At 44.6% G+C, this 25,052-nt stretch overlaps 1 protein-coding gene and 1 long non-coding RNA gene across 2 annotated transcripts in view; both read left to right on the top strand.

The window, feature by feature from the left end:
* The window catches only part of MCCC2 (methylcrotonyl-CoA carboxylase subunit 2), a 98,404-nt gene that overhangs the window by 37,687 nt on the left and 35,665 nt on the right, over positions 1–25,052 (top strand). Inside the window, exon 8 of the mRNA XM_074953988.1 lies at positions 20,636–20,700. Coding sequence (XP_074810089.1) covers positions 20,636–20,700 — 65 coding nt within the window. The remainder of the gene's footprint in view (positions 1–20,635; positions 20,701–25,052) is intronic.
* On the top strand, positions 10,551–13,261 carry LOC141988154 (uncharacterized). The gene is made up of 3 exons (XR_012639676.1): positions 10,551–10,567; positions 10,806–10,921; positions 13,244–13,261. It is a non-coding gene; the product is annotated as an uncharacterized LOC141988154 (long non-coding RNA).

Raw genomic sequence — 25,052 nt, 5'->3', positions numbered from 1 at the left:
TTGGCAATGAAACAATGCTCAGGACAGCGGTGCAGAGGAACCATTCTTCACGGCAGATTCCTCTTGCACAGCCCTCACCTCACAGAGGAGCTCCAGCATCACAATTTACACAGTCAAGGGACCTGCTGGTGTCACCTATCCCGCAGTCACCCCTACTTAATGCCTACCTCTCTCCAGATGCTCAGTCAGCGTCCGGACAGCATTCCTCCAGTGATGAGGAAGCTGGTCTGCAGGGGGAGTTTTCACCATATCGAATCGCCCATCCTCAGACCCCAATCAATAGAGGTCATAGAAAAATCACCTCGTCATACTCTCCGAATCCTGCCCCGTGGTGTGTGAACCCCTGGATGGCACCACCCATTCCCTTCCCACCACAGTGGCAATATTGGGCTCCATGAGCATCTTATCCTCGAGACCACACTCGCTACACCACCACAGCCAGGCGCAACACCTGCCTGCCATCGCCAGCTGACGAACCTGCCACTGACATAAGAGTCCAGGCAGCACCGTCTCAACTACAGGATCAGTCCTGACCTGCCTCCAACGCGGTAGAGCCACTTGTTACGCCTGATGAAGCCCTATTGCCTCCTCCGCCGTCATCTTCAGCCGACTTCTCAAAATTTCAAGATCTTTTCAGAAGAGTTGCTAGTGAGTTAAGAATTAGCTTGAAGAAGGTTCCTGAACAGCAGCATGAGTTAACAGACATCCTGCAACCCTCTTCTTCCTCTAGGATTGTATTACCAATCAACGCAGCCCTTTTAGAACCTGCTACGGGCATCTGGCAGACTTCGGCTGCAAGCCTACCAACTTGTAAGCAGGTGGATCATAAGTACTTCATCCCTTCCAAGGGCTCTGAATTCCTTTTCACTCACCCAGCGCCAAACTTTGTGGTAGTAGACACAGTCAACCAAAAGACCAAGCACCAGTTTCCCTGCTCCACCCCATCTGACAAGGACAGTAAGCGATTAGATCTGCTTGGACACAAAGTATACACATCTTCTATGTTACAGTTTCACATTGCTAATTATACTGCCGTTCTGGTAAAATATGACCACAAAAATTACAACAAATTCCGGAAGAAAAGAAACAACAATTTGCGGCTCTAGTTTCTGAGGGACAAATCATCTCACGAACTGCTCTTCAAGCAGCCCTCGATGCAGCCAATACTGCAACAAGATCTACAGCTACAGCAGTTGTCATGCGCCGAGGTTCATAGCTCTCCTCCTCCTCCTTTCCTCGAGAGGTCCAGAGTACCATTGAAGATCTTCCCTTTGACGGTGACAAACTCTTTGCCTCCACGACGAATGACATACTTCACTCAATGAAGGACTCAACGGCAACTCTCTGGTCTCTGGCAATTCAAACCCCTACGACCAGAAGGCGACAATTTAGATATCAACCTTATCAGCACCCTTGCTACCCCACATACACCCAGCAATTCCATAGGTCACATGAACAACAACAGCAGCAGCAACACCAGAGATCCAGATACCAGCGTCACCGCCTGAATTCTTCGGGAGCATCTCAAACCCCTCTGACTAATAAGCAGATTTGAAGCCTTGGTCGAGGGTATAGAAAACAATGTTCCCACTTCAGCGCTCACACCCCGTGTCCCTATTTTTGGACACCGCCTACGGCCATTCTCCCACCAATGGCAAAACATTACCACTGACAAGTGGGTTATAGAGGTCATCACAATTGGCTATTCTATCCCTTTCATATCTTTACCTCCCCATTCCTCTTCAGGGACCCCTCTGACAAGCAACTGCTCCTCCAAGAAGTACAACACCTCCTTCTATTAGGAGCAGTGGAACTCGTGCCCGAACACAGAGGAAAAGGGTTTTATTCCCATATTTCTTAACAGAAAAGAAAACCGGGGGATGGCGACTGATTCTCGACCTCAGGAGGCTCAACAAATTTATCAAAAAGCAAAAATTCAAAATGGTTTCCCTTAGCACCATAATCCCAGCACTGGGGCAGGGCGATTGGTTTTCAGCCCTCGACCTACAGGACGCCTGTTTTCATGTGACTATACATCCAGCCCGCAGACGTTTCCTTCATTTTACCCTCTGCTCGACACATTTTCAATACAGGGTGCTACCCTTTGGCCTATCCACCGTCCCCCGAGTTTTTTTCCAAGCTCCTAGCCATAGTCACTGCCTACCTCAAGAGACAGGGGGTCATAATATTTCCTTACCTCAACGATTGTCTCCTCAAAGCCACAACGCTCGCCGAAGCACTTTGATTCATGCAGCTCACCATCGCTTGCTTCCTCTCCCTTGGCCTACAAATAAACAAAAACAAATCTATGTTATCTCCTACCCAGCACCTGGAGTTCATAGGAGCATACCTCGATTCCTGGATGGGATTAGCATCTCTCCCTCCCGACTGCTTCAACACCATAAAACTACTGGCCAGGAAACTTTGCAACAGTCCTCAGATCACAGCTCGAGACTGTCTACAACTATTAGGTCACATGGCCTTGTGCACTTTCGTGGTCAAAAATGCATGACTATACATGAGGTGCTTCCAAGCGTGGTTGGCCACGGTTTACAGACTGAATGTACATGCTTTAAACAAGCCTCTATCCATACCCTTCAGAGTCAAAGACTCTCTCCTATGGTGGACAGTTCCCTCCAACCTCTGGTCTGGAGCTCCCTTTCTATGGGATGCTCCATCCCTCATAATGACTACCGATGTGTCCCTCACAGGGTGGGGTGCACACATGTCCCACCACACAACTCAGGGGCTATGGTCTTCAACTAAAACCTCCCTACACGTAAACGTCCAGGAGCTTCAAGCCATACGCAACGCCTGTTGTCATTTCCTCCCATTGATCCGGAACCATCATGTACGGATAATGACAGACAACATCGCCTGCATGTTCTCTGTGAACAGGCAGGGAGGAGCTAGCTCTCTCTCGCTTTGCACAGAGGCTATAAAGCTCTGGAACTGGTGTCTTGCGAACAACATTCAGATATCAGCCGCCTATCTTCCCTGAGCTATGAATACCACAGCAGACGAAATAAGCAGACGCTTTCCCTGGGATCACGAATGGGAGATAAACAACACAGTCATCTGCAACATATTCCGCATTTGGGGATACCCAACCATAGACCTTTTCACAACTGTGAAAAACACAAAATGTTCCGAATTTCGCTCCAGTGCGGGACTGGGCAAATATTCCCTGGGAGACGCATTCATGAACTCATGGGATTGGGACTTACTATATGCATTTCCCCCGATACCTGTCCTCCACAGAGTTCTGACGAAGATACAAACAGATCATGCCACGGTAATTCTGATTGCCCCATCGTGGCCCAGACAACCGTGGTTTCCCTTCCTGACCAGAGTGTCACTTTGCCCACCAATTTCATTGCCCCTCACTCCGAACCTCCTATCGCAGCAACACGGCCGATGTCATCATCCCAAACTGTCCATGCTTCATCTCAAAGCTTGGTTCCTACATGGTTCTCCCAAGATGAACTGGCATGGTCTGAGCAGGTTCAAAGAGTGTTCCTATATAGCAGAACACAATCTACTCAAATCACTTATCTTCGAAAATGGAAGCGATTCACAAAATGGTGCTCAACTAAACAACATCCTCCTACTTCTGCACCTCTTCCGCTCCTACTTGACTACCTATTAGACCTCAAGCAATCGGGCCTTTCTTTCAGCTCCATCAAAGTCCACTTAGCTGCTATTACAGCTTTTCATGACAAGATCGACGACACCTCTGGTTTTGCTCATCCAGTCACCAAACGTTTTCTTAAAGGGCTACAATCCCTATACCCGGACATTAACCCTCCTACTCCTCTGTGGGACCTTCACTTAGTATTATCATGCTTAACTCAACAACAATTCGAGCCCCTAGCCACTTGCTCCCTCTTACACCTCTCTATGAAAACAGCATTCTTAGTGGCAATCACCTCCGCCAGATGGGCAGGAGAAAAAGCAGCTCTCATGACAGACCCACTTTATATGCTATTTTTCAAGGACAAGGTTACCCTCCAACTACATCCCAAGTTTCTTCCAAAGGTGCATTCATCATTCCACATCAACAAGCCGATACACCTACCAACCTTCTTTCCTAAGCCACATGCAAACTCTTTTTGAATCCACAATGCATACATTAGATGTACGCAGGGCTTTGTCCTTCTATCTGGATAGAACCAAGCTCTTCAGGAACTCTTCCAGACTCTTTGTCTCCATTGCGGAGTGCTCCAGAGGGACACCTGTTTCTACCCAGAGACTTTCAAACTGGATTTCTGAGTGTATCCGACTGTGCTACCAGATAAAGAACGTTACACCTCCTGTCAGCCTCAGAACTTGCTCCATTAGATCTGTGGCTACCTCCATGGCTTTTCTACGCCAAGTACCTCTGGCTGACATCTGCAAAGCGGCCACTTGGTCTTTTGAACACAGATTTGTTAAGCATTACGCCCTTACTCAGGACCCTCTCTCTGATACATGATTTGGCAGAAGTGTTATCTACTCCATTCTTACCAAATCTGAAGTCCCTACCTTCTTTAGGTATACTGCTTTTAAGTCACCTAGAGTGGAGCACCCATAGGGACACCTCTCGAAGAAGAAGAGGAAGTTACTCACCCTGTGCAGTAACTGACGTTCTTCGAGATGCATGTCCCTGTGGGTGCTCCACTACCCACCCTCCTCCCCTCTACTTCGGAGTTGGGGTAGCCTCTGTTGTAGAGAAGGAACTGAGGAGACCAGTCGCACACGCGTACTATTAAGGTACACTCAGAGCGGGGGAGCAGGTTCTGTGCATGCGCGACCGGTACGAGTACTGCTGTAAAAATCTCCGAGCGAAGGCGCAGGGACACACCAACACCTGGAGTGGAGCACCCACAGGGACACTCATCTCGAAGAACGTCAGTTACTGCACAGGGTGAGTAACCTCCTCTTTTTATTTCAATGGAGATTTTTCAGTGTGAAGAAAAGAACAAAGTAATCAGCATAAACAAATGTAATAGTCAATAGCAAGTCCTGAATGACGAAACTGTGCCATTTAGTGCTAATTGATTTGTTGTTCATTTCCTTTTAGAATTTCTCAGGCACTAATTATGTCATTTAAAATGAGTTAACCTAGTCTTTTTTTCCTTTTTGTACCTTGTAATAATCCTGTTCACCAGAATGGTAGCTTATTGATTATATGTAAACTCAGAACTTTCCTCAAAATTAAGGATTTTTATGTACACTTATTTTATCTGTCTTAATTGGAAAGATGGTCAGGATTTTCTTGTGGACAATGGCATAAATGTGAACAGACATGTTACTTGGAAACAGAAATGTCAGTAAGACCAGATGGCTCTTTCCAGATACTCAATGTAACCTTTTATTGAGGGGAAAAAGCTTAGTAGGATTAAAAAGAAATAGACATTTATGTGGCTAGAGATAACATCCATAATTATGTTAGGAAGGATAAATTATCAGGGCATAAGCCACCACTGTCTAATGGAAGTGATCAAGAAGGTTCTCTTATTGGCAGGTAATTCCATAACTATCTACTGTGAGGTTTGTTGCATCTTCCTGTGATGCATCTGGCACTGGCCACTGTCAGAGAGAACATTTTGGACTACATGGATCGCTTTTTGATCTAGCATGGCAATTTCTATGTTTGTATTGAATTAACAATTACATTATAATATATAAAAATCAGGTCCAAAATCTTTTATTTTCTTTTTTCACAGTCTAGCTTTCCATAATGATCAGTATAATTATAAATATCTAAATGAACTAAACACTTGTAAAAAACATTAAGTTTTAGATTGTTCCCAGCCCCATCCATGTCAGATGGTCTTCACAGTGTGCTGTTCTCTGTCTCCATGGCAACTGGGGCACACCAAATCTTTGCTGTGAGCATGGGCTTAGGATTCCCCCTCAGAAAGAACTGTCCAGAATTCTCTGCCTCTAAGCAGCATACATTGCAGACTCTAAGTCTCTCTTTGGAGTGGACCTTTGACAAGATTTGTAAAATACTTTAAACTAATTCTCTCTGTTTCTTCTTTGGCTTTGAGGTTCTTCTCCTCAAAACTGCTAAACTAAAAATGTGTATCTTTTGGCTTTCTGAGGAGGATTTGAACCGCCACTCCCCTCCCACTAACAAAGAGCAAACAGGTTGTAGGGAAACCTGCTCCCGGCTGGCGTGTGCAAGGTGGTCAGGCCGGCCATAGACTAACCCCCCAGCCAGCATGTGGGTGAGGTCCATGACAAGGCAGGCAGGCTGCAGGGAGCCAGGCTCCCAGCCAGAGAATGAGCAAGGTCCATGGCAAGAGTCAAGCAGGCTACAGGGAAAGTCCTTTTACTGAGACCAGGCCAGAATCAGGGGTATAGAGACAGGTGTCTGATTTTCAGAGCCCTCCTGTCTCCTGAATTTTGGGGAAGGCAAGGTCCCCCCACAGCAACCAGGAGTAAAAGATTCCTGCCCCCAGCCAGCACAGGCAAGGTCTGTGATCAGATGGTTGAGAAGGTCATAAGCATGCCCCCTTCCCACAAACCATTTTACCTGCAAGGCCTCCGCTGCTGTGATGGGGCCTTTCTGATACTGATGAGTCATTTTTGTCACCAGAGACTCTGGCTCACTTCTCATTCTGTGTGGATGTTCCCCAGTCAGTCCAGACCCAGCAGTAGGGAGCATGGGGCGAAATGATTCAGATCTCCTTCCCTAAGAGATGGACCTACCTCCTTTCCCCTTCCAGCCTCCAGGGGTCCTATAGAAGACTATAAAGGCTCAGGTCCTCAAAGGTATTCAGGCTCCTAACTTATTGCAGTCAGTAGAGGTTTGGAGCCTAAACACCTTTGAGGATCTGGGCCAAAGTGGCTACTATTCTCCGTAGGGAGACATACAAGATATTTGTCTGCAGACTAATCTTTTCAGTCTCCCTGGTAACATGCTCTTCCCCTCACAGGGCCCCTTCCCTCAGGGTTTGGCTCGGGGACTGGTGAAGGAAACTGCCCCCAAAAGGGGCAGTGTAAAGTCTTAAAACCTATCCTGAGAGATTCTGCCATTTAGATCCTCAAAAGAGGAGAACTTTGTAAAGCTGGGGCTTTTGATGAGATACCTCAGCCTCTCAGCTAAGCTTCCCAGAATTAAGCACAAATGGGGCTCTTTCACATGTGCTTATGTTTTTAGAAAACGAAATAACGGCAAAACCCTGCAAAATTGAAAAAGATCTGTGCAGTTCAACTAGTTTATGAGGGTGTCATTAAGGTGGAGTGGGAATTCCCTATCAAGATCTAATTGTACCTAATATTAAACCTGCTTCAGCCTCATAACAGAAAGGGCATAGTCAGATCAGCCAAGGGAGTATTCCTGCAAAAGCAACAGAGAATAAGATCAGCAGTTAGGCTAAAGCTGGTGTGACAAAGTTCCTTCTCTACCTTGGTGGGTCTTGCGCTTATTGGCGGATTTGCTCGCCTCGGAGATTCATGGCAGCCCTCAGTTTGGCCATTTTCATGAACCCACAGTTCAGGTCAACTTCTCCTGTCTGATCAGGAGTTGGGAGGTTTGGGGGGAACCCGGGCTTGCCCTCTACTCCGGGTTCCAGCCCAGGGCCCTGTGGAATGCAGCTGTCTAGAGTGCCTCCTGGAACAGCTGTGTGTCAGCTACAACTTCCTGGGCTACTTCCCCGTGGCCTCCTCCCAGCACCTTCTTTATCCTCACCATAGGACCTTCCTTTTGGTGTCTGATAATGCTTGTACTCCTCAGTTCTCCAGCAGTACGCCTTCTCACTCTCAGCTCCTCGTGCCTCTTGCTCCCAGCTCCTCACACGTGCACCACAAATTGAAGTGACCTCCTTTTTAAACCCAGGTGCCCTCATAGGCCTGCCTTAATTGATTCTAGCAGCTTTTTGATTGGCTACAGGTGTTCTAATCAGCCTGTCTGCCTTAATTGTCTCCAGAAAGTTCCTGATTATTCTGGAACCTTCTCTGTTACCTTACTCAGGGGAAAGGGACCTACTTAACCCTGGGGCTAATATATCTGCCTTCTATCACTCTCCTGTAGCCATCTGGCCCGACCCTGTCACACTGGATACAGGAGCCTTAGCCGTGAGAGTAATGACTGTCGTCTCTGTGCTCACCTGGAGGCCATTGTGACCATGCGCCAACACCCAATCTCCCTACTCCAAACAAACAAATAAACAAAAGCCCTACTCCATAATATCTCCTTTTAAACAAGATTTTCCTAGCATCTTTTTCAGGACGGTTGCTTTACCTGACTGACTTTCTGTACATTCAAAACTTCCAAAGACATGGCTTGGGGGTAACTGTAGCGCCACTTGAGGGAACTGGAATTGCAGGCTACCATCCGATATACTACCAAATATTTTGTTGGTAAGCTCTTTGGAGAGAATAGAGACAAAAGTCACTGAGGCACCTTTAAAAGTTGCTCTTAACTCCGGGTTTCCCAAATATTGGCAGATCCTGCACTCCATGAAAGGAGCTTCAGGGCACACCTTCCTGTGTGGGTGATTGACCTCAGAAAATGAGTGCTTGAGATAGTTAGGGAAGGATATTTGATCGAACTCACTCATTCTCCGAGTGACAAGTTTATCCTTTACTCAAGGTAAATTAAAATAAACAAATACTATCAACAAGACCTTTGTAGCATCAGAAGATGAAGGATGCAATGATCACAGTTTCTTATGCTGGAAAAATACAACACGTTCTGTGGAGAGACTGGCATTTTGGTAAAAGCACAAGATTCTATGTAGTACAAAGAGAAACAATGTCATGCAGCCCATTTTAGATCTCAGGTCCCACAACAAGTCCATAAGATGGTCAATATTCCATGTGGAAATATTGGGCATTATATTCTCAAAACTTCAGAACATGAAAATAAGCCTCCTGGAGATCTACTGAAAATATGACTGGGGAGAGTCGCCCAGAAATACTTTAGTTTTTGCTACAGTAAGAAGTACTTTCAATACAGAACACTTCTTTTTTGGACTCATAACTTCTACCTGGTTTATTCACAAATGCCATATGATCCCTCCCGTCAAGTGAAAGTCTAACCTTATCTGACAACCTTCTCGTTACATTGTGCAGAGCCCAGCAGTCATCACTTAAAAACCTTCAAAAAGGTGGCTTTGAACGAACAAGTGGAGGGACCAATTACAGCCTTCATAAAACTCCAGCATCTCAGTTGTTGTCCATGACCATCGTTATTTAAAAAGAGAAAAAGAAGAAGATGGTGTCTGATTTGCCAAACATTAGCACATCTCTCTGAAGATAAAATCTTAACTTCATTCAGACTAACACGGCTGCTACTCTGATTCTTGGGATAGTTGGTCTCATGTCTCAATGTAGGAGTGGTGGGTGAAATTCTGTGGCCTGCGTTGTGCAGGAGGTCAGACTGGATGATCATAATGGTCCCTCTGACCTGAATATCTATGAATCTATCTATGAATCAGTACCTGGCATAATTCTTGCTTTGCTTCCAGACCCCAATTATAGCAAATCAGTATATAAAGATCTTGGTCCAGATCCAATATTAGAATCTCTTGGTGAAATCATTCTTAATATTTAACATTACCTGATGTCAAATCCAGAGAAGCCTGTTCATCAGCATAGATACTAGAACCCATATAGGGGAACATATTGTGACTCCTGTATGTCTTTGGGAGGGTATAATAGAAGGAGACATGGAGTATAATATGTTGCATGTGATGGACCCTCAGATTGACTACTCTATTTCTGGTAGATATTTCTCCAGAAATGTGATGTGTATATAACTGAAAGAAGACAGAAAACATTCACAATTGCTTATAGTACTAGCCTTGTTCATGTTCTGGGCAGAAGCTCTCACTCTGTCCCTCAGGAGTCTGTGCAAAGAAGGAAAGTCAGGCTGGCTCAGCAAGACACACATAGAACTGAGTGATTGCAATCTAGACCATCTAGCCTTTGTGCACCACAGGCCAGGCTGGAAGCCTATGGACACACACAAAACACAGTGCAACAAAGTGTGAACACATGCACCCTGTATTCACACCCTGCACATTATTGTAATAATCTTTCTACAAAATATGCCTTGTGAGGTATCACTTGAAAAGTAATAACTCATTGGTTAGTAATATGGTGACATGTATGTAGCAACATTATATGTAAAGTTATGAACATAAGATGAAATTATGACTGAAATGTGGTTACCATAATGGATAAACCTGTTTCTCAAAGAGAAAGAACAAGCTGACGGCTCTAGTCAGGAGTCATCAAAGTTGATGAACAGTCATCTGTCAAGTGATCATTTTTTGACAAAGAAGAAGAGGGACAGGAACAGATTGATCTACATTTTAGCAAACAGCATGGAATCTCTTTCACCATGAGACTCCATGTCTCCAACCTCACAGCGGGAATGAACTTTACCTAGAGGTAACCCTCAGGAAAATGCATTTTAAAAGGTGCTTGGACTATAAACTGAGGGGCAAAACCACCTCAAGGTATCTCTCCCTCCTTCCTTTTTCAGCTAAGAAGACAAAGGAAGTAGCCATTTGACTTTGGGAGAGATCCTGACCTGAAATTTGGTCAGCCCTGTTTCTGTGAGCATGTGGTAAGGATTTGATCTTGACCCAAGTCGAGTTTAAGTTTTTTAGCACGAGAAAGCATTTGGTCTTGTAACCATTTCTGACTTTAATGCCTTGTACTTGTAGTCACTTACAATCTATCTCTTTGTAGTTAAATAAACTTGTTTTATTCTTTAATCAAACTAATCCAGTTTTGCATTCAAACTGAATTGTTTGGGTCATTCCCTTTAAAGTAGCAAACTGTTGAATATTGTTCTCTTACAGGAGCAATGGACCTACCATATCAGGACTGTCCAGGAAGGGACCTGGACAATGCAGAAGACACGTTTTGGGGGACAATTCAGGACTAGGTGTATGTTGTAGTAACCAAGGCTGCTAAGGTCAGTGTTGCTGGCAGGCAGCTATATCAGACACTCAGGGTATGACCTGCATGCCGTTCGGCTGTTTGTGAGGAGCTCAAGCAGCACCCCAGGTTGCAGGCGAGGCACCCCAGGTTGCAGAACAGGTGCTGACACAACCCCTTACTGGTCTAGATTGCACCCCAAATGTGATACAGGGATTTTTCCTGAACCAAAATCCAGTGCTGCCTAACATCAGCTGGGAAGCTGAATGGAAGGAACTACAGTCACACATTCTAAGAAGGTGATAAACATCCTCCTAGCATCTCAGAAGTAATTCACAGGTGATGTCTATATATCACTTGAGGTTTAGATGAGTGTTACAAGGAACACACATCAAGGCTAAGTCAGCTGAAGCAAAGGACGTTCTAGTGTTTTTACAAGATAGCCTGACCATGGGGCTTAAGGCTAACACTTCTTGGAAAGATAAGTCATCAATTGCAGGGACATTGCACTGTAAGAAATCCATCCATCACATAACAGATTTCTTATTAGTCCTCTGGCAATGTGCAGATTCTTGTCATAATCTCAATCTGTGTACCAGTAAAACCACTTTTCAGTTTCATAGCTGGTAGCTCCTATTCTCGCTGAAAGTATGTTCCCTACTCTCTACCTCCTTGTCTAGTGAGGTGTCAGAGCTTGGTGTGCTGTCAGTGAAACTTCAGTTACATATTCTATCAAACATTTTATGAACTAGCCAGGTGTCCATCCCCAACGTCACCACAATCTTCCTCATGTAATAGGAAGTGGCAATATTGTCCTTCTGGATGAATCCAAACATCCAAAGGAAGTAGAGTACTTAATTTAGATGTGAAAAGAGCCTTCAGGAGAATAAAGGTGTATATATAGCTGCACCATTCAAAGCCTCTGGTCCAACTGTTCTCATTACTATGCACTTGTGAAAAGAGCAGTGATTTTGTGGGAAATAGATCATACACATCTTAGGAGGAGAGCTGTCAGGCTAGAAGAGGGCCTTCCATCTACACTTGCTCAAATATTATAGAGTCGCCATCCTCACCTCTGCTGTTTCACTGTTTAGTAGAAGAATGTTATGGAACAGGGTGCCCCAATAACTCTTAAGGATATTTCAGTCCTACATAGGTAAATTGAATCCACCTTTCTTCTCTAAGGATGATATACTGCTTTCTGTATCCCCCCTGTGAAGACTGTCTGACATGCAGAACACTGAGAAGGGGAAAATTCTGTCTTACCCCTATGAATTTTCATTTGAGGACTCTCCATGTCAGACAGTCGGACTTTCCCTTGGAGGACTGTATTATGTTGAGAGTTTTCTTCTGGCTATTACTCGCTTGTTAAGTAGTTTGAAAGGGAACAGGATGTTCATACAGGAAATCCCTAAATTTCATGTTAAGGCTTTGCTGCAAATGGTTGGAGTTGAATAGCACTTTTAAATAGTGTTTTTTAGCTCTGGAATGTATCATTCTAGAGGGCTCTTTCTGAGCGGGTGGTCCTCAGCCCAGGCTCGGAGCAAAGATCTGATGAACCCCCAGAAGCCATGGTGATGGGGAATGCCCATTTGTGAAGACTGTCTGATATGGTGGGTCCTAGAACGAAAATTCACAGGTAAAACAGAATTTTCCCTTTTTGTCATAATGTTCATTTGAGTCCAATAATATGAAATTCCAATGAGATGTAACAGAAGGTTGTGTTTATGAAAAGTACCATTATAATATTAAACTAACTTTCCCATAAAATGTTTAGATTTATCAGATATATTACAAGATACTGAGGTCAAGAATTTTAAACATAGGGGCCCAGAGTTAGCCTATTAAATCCTTATGTACCCACCTAAATAAGTGGCCTTTCAAATCCTATGAGCATCCGGCAGTTCCCATTGAAGTTAAGCTGAATCTGTTAGTTCTGGGGTCTGGAATAGATATTTAGACATAATTTAGTACCCAACAAATGCTTCCTGTGTCCCATCTTTCTTTTTCTGGAACTTTGGGAGGGGGTGATTGTAGGTATACTGTGAAATTAGTGGGTTTTTTTTTATTTAAGTTCTTTACATTTTTTATGTTTGTTATAATTTATTGTGAAAGTGCATAGAGGTTTTGATGAGCTCTTCTGGATGTTTATAAATCAAAATAAATATGCCAGACTCTGAGCTGACATTGCAAGAAAAACAGTATAAAAATGAGAGGGTGTATGTCTGTAGACAGTGAACTTTAAATAAAAGGTAAAATGGGTTGCAGCCATTGTTTGCTGCTTTCTGGTATATTAAGGACTGAAAGGTTTTGGATTTTTTTAAAGGCTTTTCTCTTGTTCTATCTTGGATATATCAAGAAGTCAAGTCTGATCTTCTCTCTGTTTGCTGGAGGATTTCTTGGATGATTGAGAGTTGTGAATAGGGAGCTTCGTTAGCCTCTAAAGGTAGGGATGGAACTGTTGAATATTTAACAAGACAGCTTTTCCCCTAGTACTTGGGGGTTTTTTTTATGTTGTTTCCTCAGTTCTTTATAAACATAACATAACTTCTCACTGCTAACAATCAGGTTTCATTTGCATATCTTCTCTGATGTTATAAACCTCCTGCTTCTCCAATCATCCACAGTGTTTTCCAGGAAAAACACAGTAGGAAGGAACTAATTTCCCTTCTCCAAACTTTTCAGGCTACCGTCAACATAAAGACACGAAAAAGGCACAAACCCATTTTGTTGCTTTGTAGATGACATTTAAAGTTGGGGAAATACATACTTGTAATCATGCCAAAAGGCTCTTAATCTCCAGAGGCAATAGTGAAAATGCAATAAGGTGGATCAGGGAACTGTTTGATTTGCAGCGTGTGTTGATACTTTATTTCATATGATTCAGCATGCTGCAAGCTTCTTGAGCAGCTCTTATTTTATGTAGTATATATAAAAAATTGAACAAAATCAGAGGTTATTTGGGTTCTCTTCCCTGAGTTTTGTATATGTGAGAGATAACTAGGACTGAGGCTAGACAAGAGGTCTTGGCATTTGTGGTTGGCAAATATTTAACAGTTACATTACAGAGAACCTGGATCTGACCTTTCAAGAGGATTTTATCTAAAAAACTTGAATGTGAGAAAAATAACTTTTTGTATATTGCAAAATAAACAATAAAGATGGATTTAGTACTGAAAATACCTCTAATGATCTGAGTTTAGGCACTGAGAATAAGCATTTATTACTGGACATTTTGGTTCAATAGGCAATCATGAGCCAAAGATCTAACTGGCATTTTTTTTGAAGTTGTGACTTGTTGTGGGCTAACATTGAGTCTAAATGTATTTACAAATATTTACATATTTTATTTTAACATAATTAGAGTAATGAATAGCCCAGGAGTTGGTATTTGGCCAGAATGCCTTTACCTTTTGTGACTGGATTCCCCGGGGAGCCAGCTGAGGTCACTCAATTTGGGTGGACTGCAAAGAAAGGGGCAGACAATCCCCAAAGCTCGTGGATATTCCAATACTTAGATTTACCAAGCCAGCACAAAACAGCTTCTTTATTATCTCACTGGTTACCCAGAAGCCAACAGCACAGTTCCCTTAAAGTAACCCAGCCTCAGGCCTCCATCTAGACACCCAAGTCAGATATGATGAGGATTAATGAAAATCTTCATTGTATAAAAAAGTTCTACCAAACCCAAGGGATCAGACAAATTACCTTCCAGGTTAATGAATATTCCAGATCTTACCCAAATACACACTTACCCAAGGGTTTTTTATACATTGTTCTAGCATTCACTTGACCATACAGTCCTGGGTAAACAATAGGCTTTTAATGTAACCTTCTGTTTCCCAACACCACCATTAGTTATACAAATTAACATAGGGCAATTTATCCATTTGGCAGTCTATCACAGACTTCAGAGAGACATATAAACAATGACATTATTGCACCCAAGATTCATCTAAATGTTAACATTCCCTTTTGATCTCTGAATCAACAGCTATAGTGACAGACAGGAGCTGTCTGTTTACATGGCTAACATTTATGAGTACACAATTAGTATCACTTCTAACAATATAGGTTTGCTTTTCAAAGTTCTAGCCTATCTACCATAGAATGATCCTAATTACCATTTCTAACATGTCTCTACTGGTTGGCTTTGGGTTAGTTAGCCTGCAAGCTGTTTAACGCCTTCTGGCCATGTGTTATACTTTGTATAAGATTCGTTGCAATTATACAACAGTGGTAGCAACAATGGTTTCCATGATTATATTTTAATTAGATAACATCACACCTTTTATGTGGTTAGGTGTAATCTGGCAAAGTTCCTCATGGATATCTAGACAGTCACATAATCAGAAGAATACCATGACTGCTGATAGGAATTCAGCAGAGAAACCAAGTATTGAATGGTCACAGAAATTGAATTATTCTTTCTCCTGAAAATGTAGCTTATCCGGAACAGGTTCCTCCCTTCCCCAATTATTGGGCAGTGTGAGAAAATTTTCAGTGCTGCCTGTACTCTTCCTGACCTGTTTAGTAGTTCAGTAGAGGTCTTTACTCTCTAAGATTGTCAGGTGGGCCTGTTTTACAAGTACTAAAAACTCATTTTATGTAAAACACACAAAGAAGTGATGTGACGACATTACAGTGGTGGGCACTTACATTTCTGGAACAAAGGTGGAAAACGTGGGTTTTCTTTTGTGTGATCGCACAGTCCCTAGTAACAGTTAATGTATTACAGAGTATTTCACATCCTAGTGGATGCAATGTAGTATAAAGTTCCTATTTTTAGCCATAGGAGGGACATGAGATATTTGACCATAAACTAGTCGCATGTCCAAGGCAGTATTTTATCCATCTTGGGCCAGTATAATTGTAGAGAGAAAATTCCACTTTTGGAGAAAGAAAAGTTTCTTAAGCAGGTTGATTTTTAAAATAAATGCTCAGACATCTGGAATATTGGTGATGATCCAGGCACAGATGAATGAATGGGCAGAGGTCCAATGATATGCTTATAGGCACATAATTATCATCATACCAGAGCCATGTGATAAATTATGGAAATAGGTGCAAAGTAAAATCTGTCATATGGGTCTGTAATTTATCACATGCATCACCACCACATGCATGAGGAATGTGCATATATCTCACGCTCATAGTTTTTCTAGCAATTACTTTGGAGGAATTTCTACCAAAATACTTTTTGACAACATTCAGGATACTTGTTTTATAAAAATGAAGTTTCCAAAGATGAAGAAATCTCTCTATATAAATTTGTCTCTTGGCAAATCTCAATCCTTGCAGATTGAGCACCACCTAGATGGATCTCTACGTAGACTCTGAAGGTGGCCTGGATGGATACTCACTTTACGTCCATCATTGGCAATCTTATTACACCACCAGATTTTTTGGTGGCCACATGATTGCTGGCCACGAAGCAGCATTCTTGGGTAAACTTGGTCTTCCATCTTAATATGTCCTTACCAAGAAAACTGGTAAAAAAACAAAACCAGTGCTGATAAAAGTGACTGCTGGGTTCAGCTACGAATATCCTCATTGTTAGCCTTGTCCTGCCACTTAATATGTAGCAGCTGACGAGGATGACAAGAATCCAAAACATCAATCTTTAGCTCTTCAGCCTTCCACAGCACTCGCATTTTACTGCTGTGCAATGAAGTTGGTATAACTGTGGTTATATAAATCTGCAGCTTTGTAGCACACTTGATGTCATGACATCCCTCTAGAGGTTGCTGAAGGGATCAAAACGTGGCAGCAGCTGCTGCTACATGAATGTCAACATCTTTTGAGTATCCTCTAGCACTGTCTATAATGCTTTCCAAGTATTTGATAGTTGCCACCTGCTTGATGTTCCATCTAGACAGGTTAATACTGAGCTGGTTGTGTTCTGGAGCTGGAGGCTGTTTGATGGTAATTGCCAGGGGCTTAGTTTTATCTGGATTAATAACCAGACCAGTGTGGTCTGTTTCTTGCCTAATCAGACTGGCCATCAGCTGTAGCATAATGGCCCTTTAGCAAGGTTTCATTGGTTGTCACCTCAGTAGCAGAGAAACTCTTAGCCATTTCAGAGACAGGGACAACTGACCAGATTGTTGCAGGTGGCTGGCTTCAGTATAAGCATCCTTCTGACTTTTTATATCTGTAATAACATATGATACCCGATTCCTTGCATACATTTTCAGAACTTTCATCAGTGTTCACAGTAGCTTAACATAATTTTTTTTCCTGATAAATGTCATAATTCCAGTACCACAGTAGTAGTTATAGTTGTTTTCCAACCCATTTTCAAAACTCATTGATACAATCACTGGAATTATAATCAGGCTCCACTTCTTAGCACTTTGTCACTGGATGTGAAATACTACACACAGAAGCAATATATGATGAATGTGTGTATTTTATATATGCAGGGATTCAGATATGAAAGTATTATCCCTGTTAATGAATAAGTCAAAATTTAATAATTTTATGAGTATTTTCATATTGCAAGTAAATGTTTTTTAATTTAGTTAATCAGATTCTTGGATTAAATTCAGAATTTGAAATTCAAAAAGTGATATGAGAATGGTGATATTTTTCTCTCCCTGTCTGCTCTGCCACCTACATCCCTGTTCCTTTGAGCTACACAGTGTTTTTTTCAGCTTTGGAGAAATCTTTATTTATAAAGCATTTATGCTAATTATTATTTTGGAAAGGTACATCAATAGATGTGTTTCAACAGTAATTAATGCAAAAAACATGAGATTACATTGCTTTATTATAGGTAGAAATTCTGTCACTCCTAAATTACTCTGTCAAGTCCTTTTGACAAACCCAAGTTACTTCACACCGTCTTGTTTTTTTTAGGAGGATCACCCTTAATTCCAATAATTTTCTTTTATAAAAGTGCTCTTTTTAGAAAAGGTTTCTTGTTAAATTATTTTGTGGGTGTGAGACAAGACTCAGTAATGCACAGGTGGATTTAGATTGTTTTACAGTTAATAATAGAATCATAGAATATCAGGGTTGGAAGGGACCTCAGGAGGTCATCTAGTCCAACCCCCTGCTCAAAGCAGGACCAATCCCCAATTAAATCATCCCAGCCAGGGCTTTGTCAAGCCTGACCTTAAAAACTTCTAAGGAAGGAGATTCCACCACCTCCCTAGGTAACGCATTCCAGTGTTTCACCACCCTCCTAGTGAGAAAGTTTTTCCTAATATCCAACCTAAACCTCCCCCCCTGCAACTTGAGACCATTACTCCTTGTCCTGTCATCTTCTACCACTGAGAATAGTCTAGAACCATCCTCTTTGGAACCACCTCTCAGGTAGTTGAAAGCAGCTATCAAATCCCCCCTCATTCTTCTCTTCTGCAGACTAAACAATCCCAGTTCCCTCAGCCTCTCCTCATAAGTCATGTGTTCCAGACCCCTAATCATTTTTGTTGCCCTTCGCTGGACTCTCTCCAATTTATCCACATCCTTCTTGTAGTGTGGGGCCCAAAACTGGACACAGTACTCCAGATGAGGCCTCACCAATATCGAATAGAGGGGAACGATCACGTCCCTCGATCTGCTCTCTATGCCCCTACTTATACATCCCAAAATGCCATTGGCCTTCTTGGCAACAAGGGCACACTGCTGACTCATATCCAGCTTCTCGTCCACTGTAACCCCTAGGTCCTTTTCCGCAGAACTGCTGCCTAGCCATTCGGTCCCTAGTCTGTAGCTGTGCATTGGGTTCTTCCATCCTAAGTGCAGGACCCTGCACTTATCCTTATTGAACCTCATCAGGTTTCTTTTGGCCCAATCCTCCAAATTGTCCAGGTCCCTCTGTATCCTATCTCTGCCCTCCAACGTATCTGCCACTCCTTCCAGTTTAGTATCATCCGCAAATTTGCTGAGAGTGCAATCCACACCATCCTCCAGATCATTTATAAAGATATTGAACAAAACCGGCCCCAGGACCGACCCCTGGGGCACTCCACTTGCCACCGGCTGCCAACTAGACATGGAGCCATTGATCACTACCCGTTGAGCCCGACAATCTAGCCAACTTTCTACCCACCTTATAGTCCATTCATCCAGCCCATACTTCTTTAACTTGCTGACAAGAATACTGTGGGAGACTGTGTCAAAAGCTTTGCTAAAGTCAAGAAACAATACATCCACTGCTTTCCCTTCATCCACAGAATCAGTAATCTCATCATAGAAGGCGATTAGATTAGTCAGGCATGACCTTCCCTTGGTGAATCCATGCTGACTGTTCCTGATGACTTTCCTCTCGTGTAAGTGCTTCAGGATTGATTCCTTGAGGACCTGCTCCATGATTTTTCCGGGGACTGAGGTGAGGCTGACTGGCCTGTAGTTCCCAGGATCCTCCTTCTTCCCTTTTTTAAAGATTAGCCTTTTTCCAGTCATCTGGGACTTCCCCCGTTCGCCACGAGTTTTCAAAGATAATGGCCAATGGCTCTGCAATCACATCCGCCAATTCCTTTAGCACTCTCGGATGCAACTCGTCCGGCCCCATGGACTTGTGCACGTCCAGCTTTTCTAGATAGTCCCTAACCACCTCTTTCTCCACAGAGGGCTGGCCATCTACTCCCCATGTTGTGATGCCCAGCGCAGCAGTCTGGGAGCTGTCCTTGTTAGTGAAGACAGAGGCAAAAAAAGTATTGAGCACGTTAGCTTTTTCCACATCCTCTGTCACTAGGTTGCCTCCCTCATTCAGTAAGGGGCCCACACTTTCCTTGGCTTTCTTCTTGTTGCCAACATACCTGAAGAAACCCTTCTTGTTACTCTTGACATCTCTTGCTAGCTGCAGCTCCAAGTGCGATTTGGCCCTCCTGATTTCATTCCTACATGCCCGAGGAATATTTTTATGCTCTTCCCTGGTCATATGTCCAACCTTCCACTTCTTGTGAGCTTCTTTTTTATGTTTAAGATCTGCTAGGATTTCACCATTAAGCCAAGCTGGTCACCTGCCATATTTACTATTCTTTCGACTCATCGGGATGGTTTGTCCCTGTAACCTCAACAGGGATTCCTTGAAATACAGCCAGCTCTCCTAAATAGAATAACTAAATTAAACATTTAACATTTGTAAAAGAGTTTGTCAAGAAAATAACTGAATATTAGAGTAGATTTTGAATCAGAAAATGTATAAGCTAGTACCATGTGCAAGTAGGGAAATGGTTTGTCTAATGACATTCCATTTGAAAAAGGAATTATTTAATTTTGGCATTGGTATATTCAAGGAATTGAGTCCAAGCCTTGCATTTGTGGTTCTCACTTGGAACATTTATGGATACAGCACAGCATCCCATTTGACATTAACATTAGCTTTGTGAAAAAGAGCAGAATACCTGTAGCTAGATTAAAAATGGTTTACACTAATAATCTATTGATGAGTAATAACTTTTACAAGGTATGCATTAGGTGATGGTTTTAATCTAAAAAATAATGGTCAGGTAACACATATACCCACACACATTAGTATAGGAAAGAGCTTTGTGGATATAGAACTTAAAAGTAAATGCTGAATAATGAAGGTATGAATTCCATGAAATTTGGGTAATTTAAAAAAGATCATCTTAGCACATTTTAAATACTATAGCAGGAAAATATTGCAGAAACAGGACTGAGTCTAATTAGCGAAGAAACATTTGGAGAGGAACTCTTTTTATTACTAAACTTTCCTAAACATTCATGTGAAGTAAGTGCAAACTCTTTCCCTGATTCTGCTGTTTATATACTATAGGTTAAAGCTGCAACTGGTGAGGAGGTATCAGCAGAGGATCTTGGAGGTGCTGATCTTCACTGCCGGTAAAACAAACAAAACCCCCTGGGGTTTGTCATTTTCCACATACCCCCTTTAGTTTTTAGTGGGGCTAAAAATGAACTCATCAAAAGATTTTTCTAAAGCAGGTTGGTCCACCTAATTTAGTATCCTTGTCTAGCAATGACCAGTAACTAATTATTCTTCTTCGAGTGTTTGTTCATGTCCATTCTGGTCAGGTGTGTGCATGTGCATGGTAGCTGGAAGATTTTTCCCATAGCAGCCTCCGTGAGGTTGGCCTGGGCACCCCCTGGAGTTGCGCCTTCATGGTGCTCAATATAGAGCCCTGCCCACCCACCAACCCCTCAGTTCCTTTTTACTGCCAGTGACAGTTAGCTGGAATGTCCCATAGCCCTTGCTTAGCAAGTGCCTTTATCTCTGTTTTTTGTGTATAGTTCTCTCTAGTTAGTTGTATAGTAGTTAGTTAGAGTTAGTTGGGGGTTCCCCACCTTCCGACTCCCCGGAACTGAGGTATGCCGCGGTCCCTGGGTTTCAAAACCTGTGAGGTCTGCGCTAAGTGCATGCCAAAGAGTGACCCCCACACTTCTTGTCTAAGGTGCCTAAGGGAAGGTCACCAAAAGGACCGGTGTAGGATCTGCCGCGAGTTCCGTCCCAGAACTATTAAAGAAAGACAACAGCGGCTTAAGATTCTCCTAATGGAGACAGCTCTTTGCCCCCACTCACACCCTGGGTCGGGGGGCACCACACACAGCACATCGGCGGGGAGTGCCCTGGCACTGTCATCCCGGGAACTGGTGCTGAAAAAGGACTCCTTTTGAGACACTCGGCACCAGCACAGCTCCTCTCGTGGCCAGTCGGCCAGGCACCAGTCTTAGTCGCCGGTGTCACAGAAGAAGAAGAAGCTGGAGAGAGAGCATTCTCCCCCTGCTAAGTCTAAGGAGCCAACAGCTGTGAGACCCCAGTTGGACCACAACACTAGGTCCCCGGACAGGGCCGAGTTGACTCCTGCCCAGGTGAAGCAGTTGAGTCTGGGCCCATCGTGATCGCCAGACTCTACTGGCCAGCAGCTGCCGCTCCCCTTGACACCGGTGGCTTTTTAAGCAGCTCAAGACTTGCTGCATGTCACAGCGCCATTCTCGCCCCCTAGCACAGAGGTGGCTCCATCCCCGTCTGCACCACCGCGACCCCAGGTGCAATCCAGAGGGAAGCCGGCGATGATATCCTGGCACTCTCCTCCTCCGTGGCACCCTCCAGCACCGACACCTGTGGAGAGAGAATCCCGTCGGTCCCTGAGCTCCCGCCGCTCGGTGGCCCGAAGCATGGCTCCTCCGTGGTGTTCGTTTTTGGAGACCTCAGAGTTGGAGTCAGACACCTACCGTTCGGATAAGAGCAGGAGCAGCAGGTCCAGGTCGCGGTGGGACAGGCAGGCTTACCTGGCGCCGTGGCCACCGCAGTGGCAGAACCCCTCTGTGGCCCTTCTGGACTTCCTGGGCCTTTCACCAGAGCCAGGGAAGGAGCCAAGGGTCCCACTCAGTGGCGGCTTCGGCCACCTTTATCCCACCGGCTGAGCAACCAGCCACTGAACCACTGCCACCAACGTTGACACCATTGACTGTGGCACCGTCGCCGGCTTTGGCACCAGCTGTGGCTTCGACACCAGCTGTAGCTTCGACACTGACATCAGCACTGGCCTCGACAGTGGCTCTGACGCCACCAGCAGTACTGACAGCGACCCCGAGTTCTATGCTGACAGCCCCATCACCAAGCACGGCACCATCCGTGTCTGCTCCTGCACAGGACCCCCAAGAGTCACGGGATCCATTGGGTGCCGCTGGCAGGGAGCAGCTGCCATTATTTGGGGCTTCCTCCTCGTCGTCACCAGACGAGATGCTGGCTGGTACCGCGATAGCCCCGGCACTTGAGGACAATCGGGTGTTGCAGCACTTGCTGCACCAGGTGACCCAGGGTTTGGGCATCAAGGCAGAGGAAGTAACAGAGGACTCCGATCCCATGATGAATATCCTCGCGCTCTCTGGACCTTCCCGTATTGCCCTACTGCTCATAAAAACTATTGTGGACACCAGCAAAACCCTGTGGCAGACCCCAGCCTCATTGCCACCCACTGCCAAGTGCAATGAACAACGGTATTTTGTGCCGTCTAAGGGTTGTGAACATCTTTATTCCCACCCGCAACCTGATTCGCTTGTTGTGGACGCTGCTAACCAGCGTGAATGTCAAGGTTTTCAAGGCCCCTCCCCTAAAAACAGGGAGGCTAAAAAACTCTACCTTTTTCAGGAGGAAGGTCTATTCCATGGGTGGATTGCAGCTCCATATTTCCAACCAATAGGCCACTGTCAGTCAGTACTCTTTTAATACCTCTATTGCAATGGCAAAATTTGCTGAGCTGCTCCCTCTAACTCCCGTGCCAAGTTTTCGGCCTTGGTTGAGGAGGGCAAACTGATCTCTTGAGCTTCCCTCCATGACGAGAGTCATGGCTACAGAGGTGGTCATGAGAAGGGGCTCCTGGATCCAGGTCTCAGGTCTCCTGTACGAGGTTCAGCAGACCATACAGGACCTCCCCTTTGAGGGTGTGACTCTGTTTTCGGAGAAGACAGATAAAAGGCTACACAGCCTAAAAGACTCTAGAGCCACCCTCAAATCCTTGGGCCTACACACTCTTGCCACGCAGCGGAAACCTTTCAGGCCTCAACCTCCTCCACGGTTCTACCAACAGGACGGCTCCCAGAGGAGGACTAGGAATGGCAGAAAAAGGCCACACCCATCCTCAGGCCAGGGCTCTGGCCAACCCAAACCATCTTCTGGCCCCAAACTAGCCTTTTAAAGGTGTGGTCGAGGATGATGCACTTGAACAAAAACTGGATCTACCTTTTCCTCCCGACTGTCCCCTTTCTACTGTGCATGGTCCCATAGGACTTTGGACTCCTGGGTGCGCTGCAAGGTGGAAAGGGGATACTCCATCCGATTCTGTGCCCTCCCGCCCTTCCACTCCTCTTACCCGTCCCTCTTCAGGGACCCTTCTGATGAGCAACTCCTTGTATAGGAGGTGCACTCACTCCTTTCACTAGGAGCAGTGGAAAAGGTTCCTCAGGAGCGGAAGGGCAGGCGTTTCTATTCTCGGTATTTCCTAATACGGAAAGCCAAGGGCTCAGGCCCATACTAGACCTGCAAGAACTCAACAAATTTATAAAGAAGCTCAAGTTCCACGTGGTCTCTTTGGCCTCCATCATCCCTTCATTGGATCCAGGAGACTGGTATGCCGCCCTCGACTTGAAAGACGTGGACTTTCATATAGCAATAACTGTCCCACAGAAAATACCACAGGTGTGTGGTAAACACCCACTACCAGTTCACAGTCCTCCCATTCAGCCTGTCAGCAGCGCCTCATGTTTTTACTAAGTGCATGGCATTTGTGGCTGCGTTCCTGTGCAGACAGCAGGTGCAGGTGTTCCTGTACCGTGGCGACTGGCTCATCAAGGGCCACTCCAGGTCTCAAGTGGAAGCACAAGTCGACTTCATAGGGGCTATGTTCGATGAATTGGGCCTTCTTCTGAACGAGGGGAAATCAACGCTGTCCCCGGTTCAGAGGATAGAATTTATAGGGGCAGTACTGGACTCGACTCAAGCCTCCCGGAAGCAAGGTTTCGGTCCCTTGGTGACATCATACGAGGTCTCAGCCGGTTCCCCTCCAGCACAGCAAGAAATTGCCTGAAAATCGTGGGACACATCGCTTCTTGTACCTACGTAGTACAGCATGCCAGACTCGGACTTTGACCTCTTCAGTCTTGGCTAACGTTAGTGTATCAGCCAGTCCGGGACAGCTTGGACAGGATCGTAATCCTGCCTCGCATGGTACTTGACTCCCTCCTGTGATGGCTCGACCCACAGATAGTATGTGCAGGGGTCCCCTTCACCAGCCCTCAGCCGTCCCTCTTGCTAGTGACAGATGCGTCAGCCTTGGGCTGGGGAGTACATTTGGAAGACCTCAGAATACAAGGCCTTTGGTCTCAGGCAGAACTTGCTCTCCACATCGATGTCAGAGAGCTCAGAGCAGTATGCCTTGCATGCCAGACTTTCTGAGACCACTTGATAGGGAGATGTGTGTCAGTTATGACAGACAACACCACGGCGATGTTCTAATATCAACAAACAGGGGTGTGTGTTCCTCTCCCCTGTGCTGGGAAGCTCTCATGTTGTGGGACTTCTTCATAGAGCACTCAATACATCTGCAAGCATCGTAGCACCCTGGAGTGCAGAATGAGTTGGCAGACTATCTCAGCAGGTTGTTCCACGGCCACGAGTGGTTCCTTCACCCGGACATTGTGACCTCAGTTTTCCATCAGTGGGGCTTTCCCCAGAT

Source organism: Natator depressus, chromosome 5 (assembly GCF_965152275.1).
Source record: "Natator depressus isolate rNatDep1 chromosome 5, rNatDep2.hap1, whole genome shotgun sequence".
Lineage (NCBI taxonomy): Eukaryota > Metazoa > Chordata > Testudines > Cheloniidae > Natator > Natator depressus.
This window is presented reverse-complemented; position numbering and strand designations above follow the sequence as displayed.